General features: G+C 41.2%; 2 protein-coding genes across 7 annotated transcripts in view; one reads left to right on the plus strand and one right to left on the minus strand.

Annotated features, from left to right (window-relative positions):
* The window catches only part of EVC (EvC ciliary complex subunit 1), a 50,690-nt gene extending 41,208 nt beyond the window's left edge, over positions 1 to 9,482 (minus strand). For 2 of the 3 annotated variants that reach the window (XM_050338383.1, XM_050338382.1), the window contains exons 1-5: positions 9,287 to 9,469; positions 6,232 to 6,342; positions 3,657 to 3,740; positions 2,900 to 3,132; positions 1,857 to 1,941 (exon numbers count right to left, since the gene is read on the minus strand). In XM_050338383.1, the coding sequence (XP_050194340.1) occupies positions 1,857 to 1,941; positions 2,900 to 3,132; positions 3,657 to 3,740; positions 6,232 to 6,342; positions 9,287 to 9,457 (684 nt within the window). In that variant the 5' untranslated portion in view covers positions 9,458 to 9,469. Of the gene's footprint in view, positions 1 to 1,856; positions 1,942 to 2,899; positions 3,133 to 3,656; positions 3,741 to 6,231; positions 6,343 to 9,286 lie in introns of all 3 variants that reach the window. The other variant, XM_050338381.1, reaches the window with a different exon arrangement.
* A 112-nt stretch (positions 9,483 to 9,594) lies between these two features.
* EVC2 (EvC ciliary complex subunit 2) overlaps positions 9,595 to 25,365 on the plus strand; it is a 70,869-nt gene continuing 55,098 nt past the window's right edge. For 2 of the 4 annotated variants that reach the window (XM_050338586.1, XM_050338587.1), the window contains exons 1-6: positions 9,596 to 9,778; positions 13,009 to 13,063; positions 19,637 to 19,797; positions 20,343 to 20,408; positions 22,891 to 23,077; positions 25,090 to 25,199. In XM_050338586.1, the coding sequence (XP_050194543.1) occupies positions 9,656 to 9,778; positions 13,009 to 13,063; positions 19,637 to 19,797; positions 20,343 to 20,408; positions 22,891 to 23,077; positions 25,090 to 25,199 (702 nt within the window). In that variant the 5' untranslated portion in view covers positions 9,596 to 9,655. Of the gene's footprint in view, positions 9,779 to 13,008; positions 13,064 to 19,636; positions 19,798 to 20,342; positions 20,409 to 22,890; positions 23,078 to 25,089; positions 25,200 to 25,365 lie in introns of all 4 variants that reach the window. The other 2 variants (XM_050338590.1, XM_050338589.1) reach the window with 2 other exon arrangements.

Below are 25,365 nucleotides of genomic sequence, written 5' to 3' on the forward strand. Positions count from 1 at the left end.
GTTCTAAAGATAATGAAGATTTGTTACAATGATTTTAATTGTAGTCAGCCACATGAAGCATCCATCATTTTTATATACAAACCAAAAGTAAGCATCTCAAGTTCTAGCTGGCTTCTTTTACAAGAAACATATTTATTTTCCAGATGTGTGCCTTTTTTTAAGATTGTTATACTAGTGTATTCAAAAAGATGGGTTTGAATTTTTTTAACACAATGAACATTTTTGCTTAACCTTTTCCCCTCTTGTCTCAATTAGAGTTTCAGCATAAAGACAACTGACTTCATTACTAACTCCTGCAGCATTTTCCAAAGTGAAAACCAAAATATGTAAAATTTAACAGCCACCTGCCTGCTACTCATATATTTGAAAAGAGATGATGCAGAACTTGCCCATTTTAAACAGATAAAAAACATAAATAAAAATGTATTTACATATAAAAACATGTATTGAAGCCAATGTGTTGGCTGAGCAAAATCTGGAAAATATGTTATCATTAGAGCTCAGCAGAAGAGAAAACTGTAAAGTAGCCATGTTTTGGATCTCACTTGCCAATGTTTTGGATAGGAGTTTGGCAAGTTTTGAATACACCACCAAGATACTACATATTGTAAAAAGAAAAACAAAAAAGAATTCAGGAAAAGACTGAAAGAAAAGGATATGTTCCCTTAGACCTAAGCCTAAGAAAGATTGACTGAAATCAGAGAAAGAAGAGTGGAAAAGGAAAAAAGTATTCTCTAGACTGATTTATTTTTTCCCTTTTTCCCTGCTACCAAAAATATAAAGCTATTTAAATATTTAGCTAAAGGTCAAAGTAATTTGTGGTGGTGATTTCTAATGGGCCACAAAGTGTATTAAATGCTCATTTTCTCAGTGTTTCTGTGATTACATTACTGTGTTGCTACCTTACCTTCATTTACAGATTGATGATTAACTTTGAAATCAAGTTCAACCTTCACTAGTCAAGCTAAACTTCATTCTGGAATCTGATTGTAATCTCATCTACTTCTGGAATCTCATCTACTGAGATGGGAACAATGCATCAGAACAGAAACTGCTTTCCAGGTTTACTTTTATGCTTTCTCCTTTGGATTGTGTAGAAATTTGTTCAGAAAATCTTCTCAGTGCCTTTAGTAAAATATATCAGAAATGACCAATCTATTCAAACAGAAATCAAGAAAAAAAGGGAGGAGAAAGCTACAGACTTTATGTACAGGCTTACATTAACTGAGCTAAAACTCAGTAGCAGTAATGATTCTATAATTGATCACAACTAGTCACCATAAACAATTGTCCTAACTGAGTATTCTATGGCTTCAATTGTATATCTTTCTTTTTTTTTCTTCTTTTTCTTGTCAGCTTTGGATGATGTGACTCGTGTAGGTAGTTATCTATGGTTTAAGTGGTACCTTAATTCCTCAGTCCTACAAAATCACAACTATTGTACTTATCACAATGGCACTGATTCAGCTGAATTGAATTTTAAATTTTATTCAAAAAGCTTGAAGTCTTTGGAGTTGCAACACACAAGAATTGTCCTTAAGATAAATTCATTTTAAAATAATTTATTACCTCTCTTTATGAACCTCAAGTGCTATGCATTATTCTCTGGAGTAAAGTTTAAAACCAATTTTTTATATTTGCTATATTGGTATTTCACAGACCAATATATTTCATTATACTTTACTCTTTTACGAAGCTCATATATATGCAGAACAGGAGAAAAAAATAAAGACAATAATGTAGATACGCAACTCTGCTACACTACATCCCAGCTAGCCAGTTTACATTATTTCCTAAACTGATATTCAACTAAGATATTCCAAACAAAGAGTTATTAATGAGCTGTAAGTACCTACCACATGTTTTTCTTTTCTGAGTTCAGTATCAAGATGCATGAGATCTTTTAAAATTAGACTGCAAAGGCAGAGCTTAACATCAAAACTAAAACAAAGATTAAAAAAGTGTTAATCCAAATGATAGTTACACAAAATGGCAACAGCACATAATAGTTTCATTTAACCACTAAATTCTCCTAAAACCACTGCCCCAAAAAAGCAGTTAAGTCACTTTATTTCTACTTTGTCTTCTCTTTCAGATAAAATTTCTGCATGTAAAAGTAAGCAAAACAAAGCAGTGCTTTTAACAAAGCTGGAATTGCAGTTTCCTTTAGAAAAAGGCAAGGTAAACGTAGGCACGAGTGGCTACAGCCAAGGGAATATGTGGCTTTAAATTAAAACAGCTATTATAAGAGTAAACACTTTGAAAATGTTCTTCATCACCAGTACCTTCCCCAATCCCATGACACAAATATCCCTATCCTTGCTAAAGAGGATACAGACACACATGTGTTCATCCAGGGTGCAGCTGAAAGGAAATCAGAGCTGACAGTCCATTTCAATTCACTCTACCTGCTCACCAGTGGCACGTCTGAGAAAGGAGCTGTTCTCCCACAGTAAGACATGAGTGATTCCCATTGAAAGGGAGAGAACAGACCACTTGGTGTTCTCAAGGCACGTGCTGTGTGACTGGACATTGTACAGTGCAGAGGACTCCATTCCCAGCTGAGCACACCACCACTCATGTGAACCCAGCATGGGAACCGTAACAAAGTATCTCCCTATCCTAACATGGATATACTTTTTACGAGACACCTTTTGACAAAGTTCTGATTCCCAATATTTCATAAAGAACAAGCTGAATTTCAACATACAGCACAATGTATTACTTTAATCTCCTCAACCACTTTTATAGAGTTATAAGCAGATAACCCAGCCTTGATACGGTGACTGTGTGCATTCAAGCCAAGCCTCTGGTTTATACCAAACCTTTAGAGACTGTCCTGAAAACCACTAGGGTATGCTAGGAAATGACCAAACACAAGGGTAAATTTACTGTTTACCTCTCACATGTCAGCACTTCAGGGAAGCTGGTCACCTTAAGGAAGGCTCGAGCCTGAAATCTGTCATCGCTTGTTGAGGAATGTATTGTTGTGGAGGAACTACAGTCCTCTTTGTCTCCCTGGCTCAGGGATCCCAGGCTGCCTGACGTGGATGTCTCCACAACCTGATTAGGTAGAACTGCCTGCTTTGGATTCTCATGCAAAGATGGATTGGATGAGCCATCTGCCAAAGGCTACAAGTCAAAGAAAATTCACAAGGTCAATTAATACAACATAATAAGGAGATAAACATCTCATCAATTTGCAGTGTTTGCTTTCAAGAGAAAAATTAAACAGTATATACAGCAAAAGTGTTTCCACATAAATTAGGATTCATCATACTGACAGGTTTTTGCATTGCTCAGAAAAGCATTCTGTTGTAGTTAGCTGCTTGGTGTATGTTTTCTTCCTTTCAGATCCTTATGGGGTTTTTTAAAGGCTCCTTGGACAGATCCAACTGCCATTAATGTTAATGGGCAGAAAAGCCTCTTAGCTACAGTGAAAATTGACTGGACACCATGTAAAGCATTGCAGGTTTCATGGGGAGCTGAGAGCAGTTGATGCCTTACAGAATAAACCCTGAGTCAATGGACTATAAACGAAGAAAGATCCCTATTAAGCAAATTGGCAATAAATGCTCTTCTTTACTTGACTCTGCAATTTACTGTGACACAGAATGATTGTCATTAATTTTTATTAGTAGAATCTAAAACCTTACCCTAAATTTCTGATTGATGGGATAGATCACTTTTGCCTTTAATGCAAATGCTGTGATGTTACTGTCCAGAGGAGAGTCACTTTCCTGTATGGAAAAGAACAGAAAACAATTTGGGAACAGCAGTAGATCTGGTATCTGTAAGTATTGCATGCCCCTTTTTGTTACAAAACTTAGAAGTTCTTATTGATACCTATTTATTAATTGTTTTTACTTTGGCACAAGAAGTCTTCTCTTAGGACTCATTCAGAGTATGACAACTCGATAAGGGAACTCCTGTCATTACCACTGCTACAAAAATGTTTTTAATCCTGAGAGGAAGAATAGGCAATAGCTGGTATTCACATGATATTTTCATTTTGTGCCATGTCTGCCCCCCCCCAGCAAAAACTACAGATTTTACATGAGATTGAAATTAACTTAATAATAGAAACTACTAAAGGATGAGCTGCACAGATATAATCATGTCTATAAATTCTGCCTTTCAATTTAAATAAAGAAACAATAGATTAAGCAAAACTAGTCACCATCTTTTTCCAAGAACTTTTATAGTACAACTCTTAGCTAAAATCTAGAGAAAATATCAATGTTTTTTCAAAAAAATTTTTGTAGATAATACAGTCTTTTTATACAATCTGCTATACAATGTAATCTGACTTTTTGCTACTCCCTTCTTCTAACCACTGGAACAATGGGATCATCAGCTTTGTTTTTAGAGGTTATGTATGGCTTAATAAAAGTCTGTCTATACGAAACAGATAAGTGAATCCAAGCACTAGGAGATTTCCTATTCTATTTTTTTTTATTTTGCCAAATAAAATGAAAGAATCTGATCTGTCAAAACATCATTTTCTCTATATAGCTTTTTCTAGGAAGTATCAAAACACTAATAGAGTATAAAAATAGAAATGGAAAGAGAGAAGCAAACTATATAATTCATTGTACTTCTATCATTGCACCTTTTCATCTCCATTTCACTTATTTCCAGAAGTCATTTTTGTAAAAGCATGGGGGCAGTATGAAAAACACTCGTTCACACTGAGCAGCCTCAGTGTTGCAGAACATGCTCAGGGACAGGAGCTGGCAGAGCTATTGCTCTGCAATGACTGAAGGCAGAGCAGCCAGACAAAAGCTGGAAAAGTCATCTTGTAGAGTGCTAGAAGTAATACATCCTGCTTCTCAGCAGGCATACGTAACACACAGTTATTATTAATACATTAATTATAGCATCATTGCAATGTGGAAGGTCTTTGAATGAAAATACCTGTTTTCTGAAGTACTCTAACCTAATTAAAAGCATTTTTCATCTATGCTTCTTAATGAAGTGTCAATTCGATGCTAGTAACAGCAAAAGCCTCTGAAAATTGGAACAAATGAATAGACAAAAAAAAAAGTGACTTCAGTAGTTAAGACAAATAGGTGGGAGAAAGTCCCTCAAATAACCAGGTTACTTCTTAATGTGTAATAAATGAGTTAAGATGTTTGGGAAATGGATGTAGTTGTGAATGACCATCTTTAAAAGACTGTGATCCCATTTCAAAAGCACTGGTATTATGCATAAAGATGTATAACTGTGTGAATTCTCCCACAGGATTTACACTCCAAAAGAGAATTTAATCCATGCACTTGTTATGCTGTACTTTAACTCAAGCAAAATGACCACCTACGGTTTGTTACCATTCCTGATCACAAAACTGCAATGAAGATTAATTACCTGCCAGGATTTAAACCAACAGTAAAATGTTAACAATAATATCTATCTCCTCTTTGTTCTGAAATCAGTTTTTGTTACAAGCTAAGCAGCAGACTGGCTGGCTTTAACTGACATTTTCTGCATATATTTAATGTATGTATAATAGACTGAGTTTGCTGAACTGCACATTTTTAAAAATGTGCAGTTTAATCACAACCTTTAACTTTGCCAAGAGCAGTCAAATCACCTCTGGTCAAAGGTAGTGATCTAACATGATAGGACTGGTTCTCCAGTTATTTTGAGATTATTTAAAAAAAAAAAAGTTATTTGATTTTTTCATTGAGGGTAGGTAAAGTTTATACCTTCTACTACTTTCCTTCACAAATTGTTTCTCCAGTTGTCCATGAATCCCAGTTCACCACAGTGGTCTTTCAGTACTTGGATTACTTTGTTGCTGTAAAAGTTTCTCTAATAAAGCTCTTCATCCAGGAAAGAATCCACTATTAACTATTGGCACTGATTCCAGTACTTAAGAACTTTTTCTTGTCAATAGTGGTAATTTATTCCATCAGCTTTTTGAAACTAAGGATGACATACAGACAAAACCAAAGAAGCCTCTGTGCAAAAACAACTCAGGATCTTGATTAAAACATCCAAAGAGTCCCCCAGGTGAAATGGAATTCATACAGGTGAATGAGTTCTTTAAATGGTTGTAATCATAAGCAGGGATCAACTCCCACTCTCCATCTCACACTTTTTTCTGAACACTTTTTAAACTCTCATCTCCAAACCCACTAAAATTGAGAGTGTTTGGAGCAGGCCCTGAATGTGCTCATTGCCACATGCAGCAAAATGGACATTTCACCAACAAGAGCAAAGCTTTACCTCCAGTACCATTTCCTCTTGTGATGTATAGGGTTCTGATTTATTTTTTGTGAATGTGTGTTCTTTTTCATCAGAGTTGAAGCTTTCCAGAAGTCTCTGGGAATCATCTTTCTGAAATTCCAAAAGAAAATACATAAAATGTAACACTGAGAGCATGTAAATCCACTGGAAACATCTTTGACAGTAGCCTGGATACATTAATCTCTCCACTATGAAAATTATTTCAGTATTAGTTGAAAACTTTTGAAAAATACAGTATGAAAATGAATGAAAATTTTATATATTCAGGAAGGAATAATTAAAATTAATTAACTTCATAATTTTTCATTCCAGAAGTAGAATTTTAATATGAAAAGTTTTAAGAGGCTGTAAACATGTCAAATCAATCCATCTGCTCTCAAAACGTCTTACTACGGACTGTGGAGTCAACCTCACGGTCTGAGCTCAAACATCTCAATTAAAGCAAATCAACTAAGATTGTCTATAATTGTTGGCAATGAAGAGAACAACAAGTATTTTTGCTCCCCTGCTAGGAGAAAAACTTCCTACATGAAGTTTTATGTGTGCGAAAGTTCCTGTCAGGAAGAAATAACCATCAGAAGACATTCACCATTTTCCTTTCCCAAAGGCAGCCTGTGTCACTGGCCTCAAACACAGAAAGCCACTGGTAGGGATACAGACTGTCTGGGAATGTAACCTCCTGCTACACATGATCTTCCCTATGCAGTGTATAAATCAAAAAATGCCTCCAAACACAGCACTGGAAGGATTATTTTTAGTGAAGGAAAAGATGGCAGCCAGGCTACCTTCATTACTTTTTAAATTACTTTTCAGGTTTTCAATCCACTGACTGCGTTTTGATGTAGTCAAAATACAGCTGCAGTTACTACGCATGTCACTGTCTTACAGAAAGATTCTCCTTGAATTATTTAGCCACTTGGTATGTAGAGTAGGTCATTTTGTCAGAATACAGAGGACAGCCCAGCCTTTGAATACTTTTAATTCCTTATGACTTGCCTCTATCACCTCTCTGGAACTTAGACTGTGCAATAATTCAGATTATATTCTTGGGTTAGCCTCTAAGATGCGGTGAATTGCAGATACTGGTTCCTAAAAATCTCCATATGACAAAAGAACAGCTATAGCCTCCCTCAGCAATCTTTCAAGTTATGTGTTACCATGGTAAGGGTTTCTTCTTAAAACTATCCCAGTGCATCCTGTGTGCAGATCAACAAACCAATAAGGCACTTAACTGCATGCATCCAAGTCCCACAGATTCAGGCTGAGATCTATAAAACTGTGATTAACTGGGGCTGAGTGACAAATATTGGTGGCTTATTGTGGTGTTTAAAGCTGCTCTGGACTCCAGGTACTTGCCCTGCTCCCACTCTAAGGATAATTCACCTTCTTGGGATGGAACATGGCATACTCAGGCAAACTACCCCTGCTTCTATTTTGAATGCAGAAGGCTGCCATATGTGCAGTTCAGTACCTGCTATACACTGTGGGCTTGCTCCACAGCATCAGTAGGGCAGACAGTGTGAAGAAGGAATGTCCTAAGGTAACCCTGTTCAATTTGGGCAATCACACCCATAGGATGCAACCTGCCCACCCTGAAATGTGCTCTGTATGCACCAGCAGGTAGTTCATTTTTCTTTCAAAATAAATAACACTCTTACAGCAGAAGCATCGATTTGAACGGCATTTAAACATCTAAATGCATCTGAAGATCCAGGCCAGAGAAAACTGACAGTTTCTATTCCCTATTGACATATATGACATCAAGGATAAAATCGTACAGGGCTACATTTGAGTTAGTAGTGGCAGTACAATAAAGATACATCTATTAAGGCAGGGAAAATGAGCAACTGAATCAGAGAGACCTGCACTCACACAGGATGCATTGATCCAGCATTTGAAGTGCCTCCATTAGTAGGCTAAAGTACGGCTTCAAACAGAGTTTCAAACCTCCAACTTAAAAGCAGTTGGGAGCAAGAGAATTTGTCTCGTATGTCGTGTTTAATGATGATCAACACTAGCAAATACACATGCAGCAGAGCTGCTATAGTTCAAAAAAGGTGTGGTGAAAAACCAAGCCAGGTTCTGCCACCCACTCCAGGCTGGCAGAACACTCTGCAGGGCTCAGAATTTCCCAGCTGAGTCAGTGCCAACCATTGCTACATCCAGGCAATCTACCATGACCTGGGACTAAATGTGATGGGAGAAAGAAGTATAAATCAATAACAATTCTCAGAAAATATATCTGCCCGGTAGTGGTTCCGTGGGTGTGGACTGCCTCTGCAATCTTCAAGTCCAAACAACATTTTATGTCATAAAGTGACACGAACCATCCACCACATTACTTAAGACTTTAGAAAAGCAAGTATGTTATTAACAAAATCACACACTTTCGAAAACCCTGTTGATCTGGCATCAAACAAACCATCAGCTACGTTAGGGCTCCCTTATTTCTTAGATACCCATGTGCGTACCCTCAATGCAAAGGTACTGCTGTGGGTTAGTACTTATACGCCGAGCCGTGTGTAAATTGAACCTTGGAAAAGTCAGTAAAACGCTTTTGAAATAAGATTACTGGTTTAGGGTGGAAATCAGTGTTTGTTTTCAATCATCTCACAAAGCTTCTGCAAGCCGGGTACATCTTCCATTACCCCCAAAAGCAGCACAGCCTGGTGCACGAAGCAATGACTGCGAGAGACAACTTGTGGGTCACCTGCGACGGAGATACAGGACAGCGGGGCAACACTCAGAACGCGCCAACACTTACACCGGCCTCCTTTTTGAGTCAGCCCGTTTGTTTTAAAATGAAGTAGTAAAACTCTTTCCGGCGGAGGTGTGTCAGGAATTACGGGGCTCCCCATCTACCAAGGCACTCGCCGGGGCACCGGGAGCAGCCCGGGCAGCCCCGCCCGTCCCGTGCAGCGGGCAGAGCCGGCGGGCGGCACCTCCCGCCCTTCGAACCTTCACAAACCACTCCTGATCCTGCCGAGGTGCTCCCCTGACTCCGGCCCGCACCCCTCCCGCGGGGCCCGCGTACCTGTGCCCGCCGGCGCGGCCCGAGCGCGCAGCGGCAGAGCAGGGCGGCGGTGGCGGCGCCCAGCAGCAGCCCCAGCAGCACGGCGGGGGCCAGCAGGGCGGGCAGCGCCGGCAGCCAGCCCGCCCAGAACTGCAGCCCCACGGCCCGCAGGCAGACCCCGGCCGCCGCCATCGCGCCGCGCCCGGCCCGGCCCGGCCCGGCCCATGGAGGGGCGAGGGGAGGTCCCGCCGCTCGGGCCCCTCCACCGCCCGCCCCCCGCCCTCGCCGCGGTGGGAGGAGACCGATGGCGGGTGGATGCGGCGGCTGAGGCCTGGCCTGGCTCGGGGGCAGCGCCTGGGAACTGTCCGCGGCGAGGGTCCGCCCGCCGGCATGCGGTGGCCGCTGGCCGGGCTGCTGCTGGCGCTGCTCCCCGGCGGCCCCTCCGCGCCCGCCCAGCCCCTGGCGGCGGCCGCCGGGCGGGGCCCGCGCCGGGAGCCCCGCGGCCGGACGGCGGTAAGCGCTGTGCCCGCGCTGTGCCCCTCGGCGGGGAGGGAACGCGGGCCCCGGGAACGGGAGGCCTCTTGTGAGGGCATGCCGAGGGCCTGCTCGGGGAGCGCGTCCCGGCGGAGCAGCGGCCGCTTCCATAACACTAGGGCTGAGGGCAGCGGCCCGAAAAGCTACCGGGAGTCGGCCTGGTGGGGCAGCCGACAGGGTCAGCAGGACTCCTCACTACGAGAAAGACGAGGAACTGCTGCAGAAGGTCCAGCGGAGAGCCACAAACATGAGTAGGGGGCTGGAGCATCTCTTTTACTAGGAGAGACTGCGGGAGCTGGGCCTGTTTGGTGAAGGGAAGAGAAGACTGAAAGGGAGTCTCTTAAATATAAATACCTCAAAGGCCGGTGCCAAGAGGATAGTGACAGACTCTTTTTGGAGGTGCCCAGCGATAGGACGAGGATCAATGGCTTCAAACTAAAATATGAGAAGTTTCACCTCAACATGAGGAAGAACTTCTTTACATTGAGGGTGGCAGAGCAATGCAGCAGGCTGCCCAGGGAGGTCTTGGAGTCTCCCTCGCTGGAAGACATTCCAAACACAGCTGGTGTAACCTGCTCTAGGTAACCCTGGCTTGGCAGGGGTGTTGGACTGGTTGAACTCCAGAGGTCCATTCCAACCCTAACAGTTCTGTCATTCTGTGCCTGTGCTTTGCTGTAATTCTGAGCAGAGGCCCTTGGTGTTTATCTAGTCACAGCACCCTTCCCACTGGTGCTGTCCCTCTCTGAGAAGGGCCACTAGCTTTTAGGATGTGGCTTTTATGTGTCATTCTTTCTCCTTACCTAGTTTGTGTTTGTAAAGCCATCTCAAAACATGTCAACACAGTTTTCTTTTGCCCATATGGAGAATACCTGAGACTGTGCACAGTGGGGGGTAAAGAGAGTCGCAAATGACAGTCTGTGATGGGATTACAGAAAGACTAATCAACAGGAAGTAGTATTGCAGGGAAATGAAAACAAACAATATGCCGACTTATTCTACCAGAAGAATAAATTAATGTAGAACTTGGGAATATGCTCACAGTATTACTGCGTTAAATTAATTACTTTTGAAGCATGATCTGGTCTGTGGAATTGGCACTGCTTGCTGATTCGGAGCCCCTCGTGGTACCCTCTGGTTCTATGGACACACTTTGCAGCAGAGTGGAAGACTTGTGCTGAATACCTAGGCTGTATTTCCAGTGCAGACTGCTGAGAACTGAATGTCAGATATGACAGAAGGGAAAACAAGGAGTGCTCTTATGTGATTTGTAGTTGATGCACATGGAAGTACAAACACCATAGATTTTTGTGCTTCAGCTGTTGTAAAACCACACAGGAATGAATGCCTGGAGCCTGTGGAACTTGGGACACGTTTGTAAACTGATTCTTAGGAAGTAGGAAATAAAGCTTGTCAGCTAGAAACCCATGTTTTCTGCATGTCTTTATGCATGCTTAGACAACTGTCTGCTTTTGTAACAGGCTCATTTACAATGTTGCTGTTGATACTTAACACTCACATTTATATACTGACAATGCATAAGAGTAATATTTGGTATTTATATTTAGAAACAAGATTTCATTTAATGTCAAAGACCATTGGTGTTTTATATTTTCATCAGGGTTTTAAACCGATTACATCACTTCAGGGTACTGGTACACATTTCCTTAATGCAGATAGAGCTCTAGAGTGCTCTAGAAATAGCTGGCAAAGGTTGATTCCCTGTTAATGTGATTTCTGTTCTACATATCTGTATGCATATATGGAAATGCATATGTATAGATATGTGTCTATCCACCACACAATTTTTTGTTTAAGCTTGGCATTGGAGTTTCCTGTTCTTTCTGTATTCTTGAGATGTTTGGCTGCTAAAATTCATGGGCATACAGACTGTTTAACCAATGAAAAGAAATCAATAATGGATCAAGGGTTGGACTTGATGATCTCAGAGGTCCTTTCCAACCCATCTGATTCTATGATTCTATGGCATTAGAGAACTTTACCATAACTCCACTTGTGTACAAGAATTCTGGAGTGCAGGGAGAACAGTATGAGGCATTTGGAAATAGCCTCTAATGAAAAGTGCCTGGAATCTTCCAGAGCTGAGTCTCAGGGCTGCTCAGAGTGTCCTGCACATACCTCCCCATGTTTGTTTCCGCGTCTTCTTTCTCCTCTGCAAGTGATGCTTCTGATCCTGGACACGTTTTCCAGAGCAGTGTCCTAGGGCTCCTGGTACATCCAGATTTGTGAGATATCTTGCATTTTCTGTCATGTTGAGAGCAAGTGCCCTTTGTGAAGTGAGAACTGTTTTTGTACCAGGTAAACTAAAGTCACAGCTCTAGCAATAAGCAAAGTGATGGCTTCCCTGAGCAGGCAAAGAAGACGATTTCCCCTAACTTCCTGTACTGTAACAGTGGTGTTGGCATGAGTCAGTACTTAACATTACTCTCATGCAGTGCTTGGTAGCAAACAGAAACAGCAAGTGTGGGTCACGTCACTCGGCAGAGATAGGTTCTTGCTAATCAGCCGACATTCCAAACTCTGTATTATCTCCTGCAAGGAAGCATTTTTGTTAAATGAAAACTTGCTTGTATGACTGCTACATCTTGATCAAAACACTGGGCAGTAACAATCCTTATAAGCCCCGGTTTCTTTTACTGATGCTTTAGAGCTGTGATTTCTGTGGCCATCTCTGCGGTCCAGGCACAGGCAGGAGGTTGGCACAGATTGCCTCACGAGCTGCGGTTTTTAGCGTGTGGTCCCTTTGAAATTCTCTGTCTAGTGCTCCAGAGAAAAAGTGAGTGTAATGTCAGTAGACTCGATCATCTAATATGGACACATTCCCGCTGACTCCTAGTGATCACATTTCCTCAAATATGCCTTTGAAAACGGCAAAGAAAGATTATTTAATAAGAGCAAACTAGTAGCAAACCCTTGGGCTCCACTGTAGTGCACAGGCCCAGCCTGATAATATGACGTGTTAGTACAATTTGAGCCCCAAGTAGGCATAACCACACTGGGCAGCGGAGCCTCGTACTGCTTTACAAGCTGTGGGAGACCTCTTGAGCTGAGCTGTGTCTCTTTTGGTAGTTAATTTCATGAAACATGAGGCTTTGTGAGATAGGGTGAAACTGTGAAGCATAAATTCGGCATAAAAATTTAATAATCGACATTTATGAAAGGAGTTATTTTTTATAATTGCTCTCTTCTAGGTTGTTAAAGATAATCTGTGGCTTCAGAAAGAAATGGGATGCTTAGGAATGGCAGGTATGTAACTGTTTCCTCTTTCTTTTCAGCATTGTGGGAGTCCCAGGACTCACAGAGCACGGGTGTGAAAGTGAGCAGGGGACTGGAACGGTGCCCTGGTGGCCTGCTATCGTCAGTGGTACTTTTGATCTTGAGCCACAGAGGAGCGTTTGCTCAGAAGTTAGGAACAAAGGTGCTCTAGGTTCCTTTTACAGCTGATCCAGGGTAAAGCCTCTGTGGGAAGCAGTTTGTACCCTGCTCTGAATAATTTTTGGAAGGAGCCATTTTTCCTTTTGGAACATAATGGTGAAAGGGAGCACCCTCTGATGTCCATCTTTCCCTTGGTTGTGAAAAATCCATATTAAAGCTGATCAAGACCTTGTTCCTTTTCAGAAGCAAATTTAATCTTTGTGCATTTACAAACATGTTGCAATACTTACTTTTGAAGGTGTTTTCCAAGGCCTCTGCAATTACAATAACTAATACACTTTGTCTTGGACCAGGTTGTTAAAGTCTTATTGACATAGTGGGGCTAGAAGTATTGCTGGGATGCTAGTACTCTTTACAGCAGACATCAAGTATTTTTGTCAGTGATCTCAGGTACATTGAGCATCTCCAGTGGTGTTTGCCTAATTCGATCAAAATAGGGTACTCTGATACTTAGAGAATTCCCTTACGGCTTGGAGTTGCTGCATCTAAGGGCTGACTGCCCAGGCTATTTGTGTAAATTTGAACAAAGCAGTTAGTTTCTCTGAGTTTCTGGTCTTTCTTTTCTTCATTTGTATATTACAGATAGAATTCTGCCTCACTCAGTTGTGGTAGAGATGAGCACCCTGAAACGTTATGACATCCTCATATAGCACATTAACAGGGCAATGCAACATCTGAAATAAACTTCCTCATCACCACAGTTCCCCAAAAGATGATTTCATTACATATATTTACCAAGAAATTACACAAGAATTTGAAGCAGTCATCTAGTGAGATACCTCTAATTTCTTTGCCCTGTACCATGGCTAATTCACAAATGAGTTTATTAATTTAAATACGAAGGCAGATAATTCAGATTTGCTGAGCTTTCTTGTTTTTTTTCCCTCCAGTATTTATTCAATGTCATCTTTGCTGTGTGCATCTTGCTTTCTGATGGGTTGCAAATCATTCATAGACCATCCATTGAGAGAGGCAATGCATGCAGTTTTAAATGTCAGAAGAACCTTTTGGCACTGAAGAAAAAGTTGAGTATTTTGACATGCAGTACCTTTTTGTTAGTGGTTAAAATAGTGTGGCCAGCAGGACTAGGGAAGTGGTGTCCCTTTGAACTGGACACTGGTGAGGCTACACCTGGAATCCTGTCTTCAGTTTTGGGCCCCTCACAACACTGAGGTGCTGGAGCGTGTCCAGAGAAAGGCAACGAAGCTGGGGAAGGGTCTGGAGAGCAATGACTGAGGGATCTGAGGGTGTTTAGCCTCGAGAAAAGGAGCCTGAGGGGGGACCTCAGGTGAATGTTAGTGAAACTAGCACTTTGTTAGTAGGTAAATATATATTTTAAATGAGGGGTTGCTGTAAACACTGAATTACATGGTTGATTTTATAATGGAGAATTGTCCCATTCATAAACATGAATTTTTAACATATTTAAGGCTAAGTTTGTAGTGATTTACCTAGTCGGAGTTCTAGACTCTTTACTTTTTACTGAAGAAGTTCTCGATGAAAGCAGAGAGATGCGAACTTCTGCATAAAACCTTTGTAGTTGAAACTGGCAGTGTGCTGAAGTGTGAAATGGTTTGTGACAGCACAGTGATCTCAGTGTTACTATTGGAAGCTTTTTTGAGTTGTTTCTGCATAAGATGAGAAAAACAATCCCAGAGTACTCTCATGATTGGGGAATAGAATGAATTTTTGAGAGTTATGTTTGAATCTGCTCTGACTTATTCAAAACAGGCCTGGAAAGTAGATTTGTTTTGTCTTGTCGATGCCCATAGTTCCTTTGACATTGTAACAAGAAAAGCTAATGGCAACATTCAAAACTGAAATCCAGTAAATTGCTACCTTTGCTTGTTCATTGTTGTGTGTAATTGAAAGGACTTCAAATTGGATCTTATATCCTGGATGGTTTTCAAGACAGGGAGTAATTTAGAACAACAAAAATACAGTAAGCAAGTATATTTAACTCCTTTCTTCCCCACTGAAATAAAGCAAGATTGTTCAGAGCTTTGCTGATAAATTTGTGATGTTGGAAAGCAAATGAGACTGTGGAATCTGAACTGAAATATTCAGCCCTTGAGAGCTATGAATTAGAATTAATGTCTTAGTTATATTGGTTTTTTTCCTCTCAGTATCAGGTAATTTTTAATTCTGAACCTGACATTTCACAAACTGTCAAGAGTCTTCACTATTCTGCTGTAACTTGGCAGATCAGGATGGGCTGTAAAGGTACCAGGAGTCTTAAGGACATAGTGGAGTCTTTGCTGCAAACCTATTGTAAGACTTTTAATTTTCCATCATAATGGCCAGTCTTCGCGAGCGAAGATCCAGGGAAGGTCTTTACACCTTCCAGCCTGCGCACTGGATTTTTTTTTTAGGTGAGACACAGTGTGCGCGGAACTGAGCCCACCCTTTAATCCTAAGGTTCATCTGCCGGGGCCAAGCAAGCTTGGACAGTGGCAGTGAGGTAGATGGATTGCCTACAGGGCTAACGAGCTCCATCTGCCCGGGAAGTGTCCCTGACTGGGAATCGAACCCGGTCCTCGGCGGTGACAGCGCCGCACCCTTAACCACTAGACCACCAGGGGCTCCCTTTTCCCATCATATCATCCTATTTAATTGCCATAGCCAAGAATAACCTTCACCTTCTATCATGATGTTATACTTACCCTTTTAATGACAGGCTGGCTGTGCCACAAACATGTTTTGTACTCAGCCTGTTTAGCTGAATGTTAAAAGCCTGTGTTGTGACAGATCTGTGTCCTTACACAGAACTAATTTCTTAGTGAAGGACAGTATGTGACCACAAACAGGACAATTTCTTTTCTTAGATACCCATCCTTCTGCCCTCTGTCTGTGTGAACAGAGACACATTGTTGCCTCACTCTCCATGCAGTAGGTGTGTTCTGGACCAGGTCTGATCCTCAGTATTTGCACTCCCTGAGCACCAAGCGAGTGCAGTGAGAGCTGGCAGCGGGCAGCTCTCCTTCCCAAGCCTCTTGCCTGTGCCTTGAGTGTGGCAGCTGGATGCCCAAAATAGCATGAGGTCACCACCCAAAGCAATAGTACACAAAGCTGGAGTGGCAAATAACTAGTTAGGAAGAACAGCAAAGAAAATTGAACATTAAATAGCAGAGACTGTCATGATCAACTGTGCATTTGTCATTTCATATGGTGGTGGCACTGCACAGATGTGGGACTGAGTGAATGCTACAGTAACATGAGTGGTAAAACGTTACACCAATTTTCCAGCTGTTTCATCATATTAATATTTATTTTCATGTTTTCATTTTGTAATTCAATACAAAGTTGACCCACCAGTACTGGTAATTAGCTAGGAATATGCAGTTTAAGACAGAGTTCTGGCATATCTGTTTATATTGGGTTTATGTAGGATTAAATCATGGGAAAATATTTTACTAATGTGCTAATTAACAGAAAGATAAAATATTTAACAACTTAATAATACATTGTAAAAATGTGGAATTTTTAATTAAGAAAAACAAAACAAAGAAAATTTCTTCTTAAAGGTGGTAATATTGTCTCATATCTCAAAAGAAAGTGAAACTAATGCCTTTCTTTGATGAACTGTTTCACTTGGCATCTTTGGAGATGTTTGCAGGAAAGTCTCAGGTTGAACCTCATGCTCTGCTAGTTTGCTTGCTGGGAAATGTTTTGGCCTGGGGCATTGCAGTCCGGGAATGCCTGGTGGGAGTTTGGCAAGCCCAGCTGAAAGGGGGCTGTTTGGGCTGTGTGTAAAGCTGAAACTGTTCCCCTGCTTTGCAGTTTTTCTTTCTAAAATGAGTAGAAATAGTTTCCATTTAGAAACTAATGAAAGTGAAGACCATGCAGCTCTGGTAATGGCTTTTCTGAAAACAGCTGGGAAAATGGCAAAGATTGAAGCTGTAGGAAGAAAGGAGCGGAAGGAACAAGGAGACACTATCAGAATTGGGATGCACTTCTGAAGGGGCACTGACAATGGCACTATGGAAACTATTTGCACTTCTGAGCAGCGTGGTATCCAAAAACATCTCATTGCTTCCTAGTCAAGTGTTAGTATTTCCCAAGCTCAGATGAATCATTTGTTAAAAAAAAAATAAAAAATTCAGAACAGAAATCCACAGAATGTGTTGTGCCTGTACTGTCCTTTGTCAGATATTCAGCACCAGTTTTTCGAGAGTCATCAGCCATTTACAGTCCATCTGGGAACTTACCTGAAAAGATACAGAAGGTGAATTGATAAAAACAATTATATTTTCTTGATGTTAAGAGTATGCAGAAAGTTATGTGAAAAAGCAGTTATGTGCTTGTAGGTCAGCTGTTCTAGTGATAGCTTAATATGGGGGGATCAGGAAAAAGATATTTTATTTAACTAACAGGGAAACCAGGTTATTGCAGACCATGTTGTTAAAAATTAATAGGAAGGATGAGAAAAATTCTGGAGAATGGCAATGGCACGTGTTGCTGTATGGACACATGTCATACTGGTTAAATCATTTTAAGCAAAACCTTCCACTGAGTGCTGGGAAGATACAAGTGGATTTGCAGAAACATCTTTGTCATCATCAGTGTTGAGGCTGCTTAAGATAAAAAAACCTGCAAAAGCCCCGGTCTCCAATTACTGGTGATGGAGCAGCCAAATAACATGCCTGGAGACTTCTGCTGGGAGTTGGGCACATTGTCTTGGGGTTGTAAATGATGACAAAGCACAACTTGAAAACAAAGTCACCTGTGTAATTAGTAATCCAGAGATTTATTCAGAGTCAAGGAACATGATCAGTTAATTAAATTTGTTACTGTGGACTTGATACCCTCCAGAGGGGGAGTATCAGGATTTGCTGTCACATGAGAAGTGCATTTGGGTGTGCTGATGGAGATGTTATACTACATAGGGCACAAGAACAAAAGATATTTTTATGAAGCAATGTTGGCTGACCGCCCTCATCCAAAATTCAGAAGGAAATGATCTGCTGAACAAGAAGCACTTTAAAGGTAGTAGTTGCTCAACCCAGTTTATACATTTTGCCATTTTGACTTCTGACTCTCGCAAAGCCCTGCAAAGAACCTCTGTGTCATTCATGTTTTCTGTTTGCTGTAAAGGAAAGTGCATTTCCTGTAGTCTGGCAAGAACAAAAAAATGGGTGCTCCACCTTCATAGGAATGGGGTGGCAATTGCATTAGTATATGACACAGCATATTTAAAATTATTCTCTTTCAGTGTTTGGAAATATCTATACAAACCTGCAAAGGGGTTTGATTCAATAGTCAGACAGGTTTAGAGCCATTGGAGGTAGGATATAGTATGGTATCTGGATCTGCTGGAGAGTGCCATGGCCAGGTGGGCTCAGACTGGTATCCAGCAGGTCTGTACTGCACTCATAATTCAGCCTTGGTGTCATGCTGAGTGATTTGGGCTGTAGCTTAGTCTTGAAATAGAAATATGCCATGCATGAGTATCCTAAAAAAATTCCAACTCCAAATATATGGAGGCATTTGGTGTTGTAAATATACATATTCCTATGTATTCCTATACATGTTCTTACCAAGTTTGCCATGTTAATTTTTACAGTCCCTAAATTAGACAAGTCTGTTACATTGTTTAACAGTGGTTTAAGTAAAACTTCCCTGGCCCATATATCCACAATTTTGTCCAATATAAACTACTCCCTTCCAAATAAAAACCAAACTATTCCAGTGTGGGAAGACAGGGAATCTCCCCAAGGTGCACTGTCCACTGGGGCTCTGTGAGCAACAGGATTGCAGTCTCATTCATTATGTTCAGGAGAAATGAACCCAACTCAAAAGAGATTAGAAGTCAGAATTACAATTTAATAAAAATAATACAATAAATGCAATTATACAGACGAATAATTGGTTTTAACCCACGAAACCCCAGATGTGTAAGCCAGCACCCTGGGGCATGAATAGAATGATGTTCATTGGCCCCCATGCTGAGCCCCACATGGTTCCCCTGAGTCCAAAAGTAAAAAGAGAGGAAAAACCTGTTGGTGCGAGTGGTGGTCTCAGTCTAGTCAAGGTTCTGGTCCTCCTCTGGATCCCACAAGTGATCCCAGCAGTCCCCAAGACCCCAAGATTATATACAGTCAGGTTTGGGTGGGGATGCCCAGCACCTCCCCCAGGGCGGGGAGTTCCACAATGGGTGACTGTGAGTCCTGGGTGTGAGGACAGGAACATCGTCCTATCGCCAGGCCTCCTAACACTCAGCTTACAGCCTGAGGGGTCAGGTGTGCTCTGGGGAGCTGCTGCAAATGGTCTATTGTAAACAGTTCCTGGGAAGTGGCATACAGGTTACACCCACACAGTGATGAACTGGTCCCGGCTGCTCTAACTAGGACAAGCTCTAATGCTGAGTGTTGCCTCGGTTTTCAGCAGGGCCCTTCCCTCTGGCCATTTGGGCAAACAAAGCACCTCACCAGCTCTTGACTTCTGCAGCCTCGGACAACCAGTGGAGCCATTCGCTGTTTGCCTTGGTACCCTCATGGACAAAGAAGATTTTGTTCAAACGGGAGTCTGATCTTGAGCACCAGCTGGTCAGTAAAAGATGGTTTGCCGCTTTTAATATTTGTAAAGATTGTAGCAATCCTATAAAAAGTGAGTGTTGTTGCAAATTTACTATCCAATTAGGGTATTTCTAATTCTGCCTCAGGTGATTATATTCATTTGAGATGACTCCAGCAACACCAACTAGTTGTGAGATTTCCAAAGAATTACTGTGACAGACACAGCTATGTGATTGCTGCATAAATTGTGATTGACACTTGGTAAATTAAAAGGGTCTGTATAGTCTGATGAAAACTTTATGCATAGTGTATTTTGTTAGGAATTTTTTGAATTTGATAGCCAAAAGATGAATATATCAATTAAGATTCTAGTAATTACTTGTGGGGATAAGTAGTTGCTAAAATTTTTTACTAGGGAAAAAGATAACTGTTGGGATTAAAAAAACACTTAAAGTTGAAGGTGATTGGTACCTTTAATTTTTTTAAAAATAATTTCATTATTTACATAATTTAACTTGTGCTGCAGAATTATAGTATTTTCATACACTATTTAGACTTTTCCCCTTTCTTCATAGCCTGAAGATGTTTCCAATATGTCAGTGTCTTCGGAATTTGGAATAACCCTTCAGAAATGTGGTATGGTAAGTTTTGTTACATTTGTCTTGTTAATTTGGTAAGAAGTTTGTACCCAAATGTCCTTTAAAAAGTGTAAACTGAATTGTGCCCATGCTGAATATTTGGGACTGTGTACATTTTGATGTTAAGGAGGTCACACCCTCTGTAAATGGCACAGTTTTGCGATGCTGATTCAAAATAGAAGTCAGTGAAATCTCTCAGGCTTTAGGGGATTTCAGATTCTGGTCAAAGTAAAAACCTCACTGTGAATTTATAAAGGTGTAAATGAGCAAATCCCAAGGATCTCTAGAATAAATCAGCCACACGGCTGGGTAGAGATAGAGACCAGTTTTACAGGATGAGATCAACCTTCTGAATACTCTCCTGGCCCAACCCTGGGTGCCCTACCAGCGTCAGGTATGGACTTCTTTCGAAGGATGAGGCACTGAGCCCTGTGATGCCCATTGTGTCTTTCAGCATCCACCACACAGCCATAGGAAACCCATTGTGTCATAGTCTGCATATTCAGTGGGACTCACCTTTAGCACAGTATTTAATGAAAAAAAATTTCATTTGACTCGTGTAAATGCTTATGAAGAGCAAAGACCTCCCTGCTATAAGATACTTTTTAACCTTCAATTTTACTTTAGGTGGCATAAGTTGAAAGATGTACCTAGACTGTTACTTTCTTTTCCTTTCTTTTTTTTTTTTTCCCCTTTTTTTTTTTTTTTTTTTACACTGGATGGGGCAAGTCTGAATTTTTATAATTACAGACAGTTCATCTTACCTATCCCTTGGAGAGTGGCTGTTCCTGATCCAGGCCAGGATGCCATTTGGCCTTCTTGGCCACCTGGGCACACTGCTGGCTCATGTTCAGCTTCCTGTCGATCAGCACCCCCAGGTCCCTTTCCACCTGGCTGCTCTCCAGCCACTCTGTGCCCAGCCTGTAGCGCTGCAGGGGTTGTTGTGGCCAAAGTGCAGGACCCGGCACTTGGCCTTGCTGAACTTCATCCTGTTGGAATCAGCCCAACTCTCCAGTCTGTCCAGGTTCCTCTGCAGAGCCCTCCTGCCTTCCAGCTGATTGATACTCCCTCCCCCACTTGGTGTCATCTGCAAATTTACTAATGGTGGACTCAATCCCCTCATCTAAATCGTTGATAAAGATATTAAACAGAACTGGACCCAACACTGATCCCACCACTGGTGACCGGCCGCCAGCTGGATGCAGCCCCGTTCACCACCACTGACCCTCCAGCCAGTTCCTAACCCAGCACAGAGTGCCCCTGTCCAAGCCATGGGCTGCCAGCTTTTTCAGGAGTATATTATGGGAGACAGTGTCAAAGGCTTTGCTGAAGTCCAGATAGACACATCCACAGCCTTCCCCTCATCTACCAGGCAGGTCACCTGATCATAAAAGGAGATCAGAATGGTCAGACAAGACCTGTCCTTCCTAAACCTGTGCTGGGTGGCTCTGATTCCATATACTGAGCATGATGTCATATGGTCTGGAATATCCCTTTGGACAGTTGGGCTCAGCTGTCCTGGCTGTGTCCCTTCCCAGCTTCCCATGCATCCTCAACTTCCCTGCCAGTATGGCAGTATGGAATGCAGAAAAGGCCTTGGCTCTGTGTAAGCCATTTAATTATTGCTCAGCAATAATAAAAACATCCCTATATTATCAACACTGTGTTCAGCACAAATCCAAAATGTAGCCCCGTACCAGCCACTGTGAAGAAAATTAACTGTACCCCAGCTAAAACCAGCACATAGAAGAAGGCAATTTGGAAGGTGAGAGGTCAGTAAGCAACTCTGTGCTCAAAATAATTTCATTTAGAGGGTATAATTGCTCAGTAAGACTTAAAGGCTTAATGGAATAAATAATTAAAATGACATGACTGCATGTTGCTAGAGATTGGTGATTAGCTTATGACCTTCACCACTGACTGGAAGCAGAGCCATAAACTCCTAAGTCCACTGGTGGCTCCATCTGCCCTCACTTGGGAAGGGCAAGTTGAGACAGACGGCGTCCTTCAGAGAGTGTGGTTGCTGTGAAAAAAAAGGAAAATAGAGACAACACTGCATGGAGAGAATGAATTTGCAGAGAGGGTAGCTTGGAAAAGAAATATCCTCATGGTACAGAAGTTCAAAGTTAAGAATTTTTCAGCCTGTGGTTATAAAGATATGATCCAGTTTTGTTGTATGAGGTATCATGGGGATACTTAGATTCTTGATTACACTTCTGGTTCTGCATGAGCTGGGTTTCCAACTTCTGGCTTTCTGCCACTTCGTCTCCAAGCAACAGCTTGACATACCAAAGATTAAAATCTCTATGGGAGTTTTAGATCAAACTGAGTGTAGTTTCATGTGCAGGTCACTCAGAATGCCTTTAGAAAATAAGTTTCCACATATATAATGAAGTTTTATTTGTAATCAAGACTATGAATTTTGCTGTTAGTATGCACATAACAGCCATTTTGCACCATTAATACTAATATTTCCTGTTTTCAGGTGGATGTTGAGCACGACCCTCAAACTGCATACATTACACTTGTGATTAATAACACCAACACGTTGCTCTCAACAAACATTACAGATCTTATCCTCCTGGACAACATCACTGGTCTACACATTCAAAAAACTAGTGGGAATAAGACCATAGAAGGCATACAGATTTACAGGAAAAGATTCTTGCAAGGTAATGAAATCTGCAGGGAAGTACCCCTGACTAAACATGTGGAAGAACATCTGTTCAAATCATGGTATTTATTTATTTATTTATGGTGGATTAATTTTTTAATTATCAGTTAATAGAGGTAAAAAACTGTGAAAGATTTTGAGCTGCAGTTTCCAATTCTGTTAATTCACATTTTGACTCCCACCTTTGAACTGCTTCCAATTGAACAGGCACAGAACTGAGGCCCTGCACTCTGTAAAAGTTGCTGCCATCAAAATGAAAGAGTTTTTTATGACTGTATTTGTTCATTTTGAATATTTTTAAAAGCTTCTGCACAAGCCATTTTAATCATATTTTGAGCCTTCTTTAGCCAAGTGTGGCAGGCTGGCTTGCTGAGATATTGAGGTGCATTGGAATTGCAAAGGGCCATGCAAGCAGGGAAGATGATTCATCAGAAATAAGGCAGCTCTTCTCAGTATCTGTTCTTTCCAAACTGAGCAAGTAATACAGAGATAAACTTGTTCCAGTCTGATGTCAGTCTGTTCCTTTGGTAGCAGTCGAATCAGTGCACAAATTTTACCTTTCTTGATTTCTTCATCTCCTTAAGCACAAGCACATCAAAAATTAGCAGCTCACTTTTAAGGGTCATGATATTTCTCTCGGAGCTTCAGAAGTGTTCACTTACACCTGTTTATGACTGAAGAATCTATGGTTATGATAGTTTTATGGCAAAAGATTTCCAAATAGATAAGGGAAATGAGAAGACTTGGAGCTGCTGTCTGATTGCAGATGGATAGCCAGGCTCCATTTGTAATAACAACAGTGTGAGTAGAGGTACTGATTACAGGGCTGGTCTTTTTGAAAATGTCAGGGAATTGCTGGCTCTCAGCAGAGATTCCCCAAGAAACAGTGGTCCCTGAGAAAGAATACAAAAATGGCTTGTGGAGCTGATCTATTAAGCTAAGATGGAGCCGTTATTTAATTTATTTATAATTAGTGAATCTGGAACTGAAGCTAGCTTTTCCAGCCCATATACACTGTACAAATCAGCATCAAAAATAGTGAAGTGGAAGAAAATCCAGCAGAACAGATTTGAGGTTTGGTCATTACTATGTTAATTCTGAATCCAGTCCATACCTTGCCACTAGGGCTGGATAAAAGGTCTGTGCCTACATGGTCTATGTATTGTTGTGCTGAATGTTAGCCATAATAATTTTTCAGTATTCCAGTGCACGATGCATCAAAATTCAGCTGAATTCTGTCTGATTTCTCTTTGGTTTCAACAGGAGGAGAGCCAGCCAGTTAGTAGTTATAATGTAGGCTGTATTCTTTATAATAAAATATACATGTAAATATGTCATGTTGAGTTTTAGTATCAAAAAAAGTATACTTTTCAGCACATTGCAGCATCATTTAATGCAGTTTCCACATCCTGGGCCAAATTTGCTTGAGTTCTTCGAGGCAGCAGTTTTGAAGGATGTTGCTGGGTTCAGCTGGCCAGGAACTGTCTACTCTGGGTGTGGGGCATCTGCTGTGTCAGAAGGGAAAAGCTCCAGTGCTGTCCCAAGCCTTCCCCAGGGATCTTTGAGAAATTTTCCTCGGACAGCAAATCTGTTGATATCCCTCCTCTCTGGACTATACTGATGGGCTCTGGCTCGCTCCTCTGATGAATTCCCTTGAAGTCAGTGTTCCAAGTTTATTGCAGCTTGGTTCCTAGAAGAGCACTTTTGCTGGCAAGTAAGCACAGTCTAAAAAGCTCCTCAAATGTTTTATTCATATTGAACTTTTTTTTCAAATTTGGCAAACATTTGTAACTACGGCTGAGCTCAGCTGGGTACTCAGCTCTTCAGAGATGGACCCCATCTTCTTGTGTGAAAGAAGACATGCAACTGTACTGGGTTGTTTTCAAGTCAGTCAGCTCCTGTTCTGTATAAGAAAATGCAGACACAATTAGTTGGAGGCCACTACTGCACTGGTAGATGTAACTCACCTGCTTAATCTATGTGATTGGCTTTTTTTCTCTGGTTTAACAGGTGGAGAACACTTTGCAATCAACTACTCTGCACTTCTTGATGCAAAAGAAATGTGGGATGGCAGGGTCTTGACACTGCCTGCAAAGCTAACTTTCAGGAGTTCATCACAGGTATTCCCTTCACAATTTTACTTTGTTCTTCACAGTTTTTGTGTAGAAAAGGTGGTTCTTGTCTGCCTAAGCAATGAGGCCAGCATATAATTAAATAGAGTTCTTAGAAGAAGTTCTGATTGTTTACTGTGAATTTATAAATATTTTGTGGTATTTATAAATATAA

This window comes from Myiozetetes cayanensis, unplaced genomic scaffold (assembly GCF_022539395.1).
Source record: "Myiozetetes cayanensis isolate MyiCay16 unplaced genomic scaffold, myiCay2020 scf7, whole genome shotgun sequence".
In the NCBI taxonomy this organism is placed as follows: domain Eukaryota; kingdom Metazoa; phylum Chordata; class Aves; order Passeriformes; family Tyrannidae; genus Myiozetetes; species Myiozetetes cayanensis.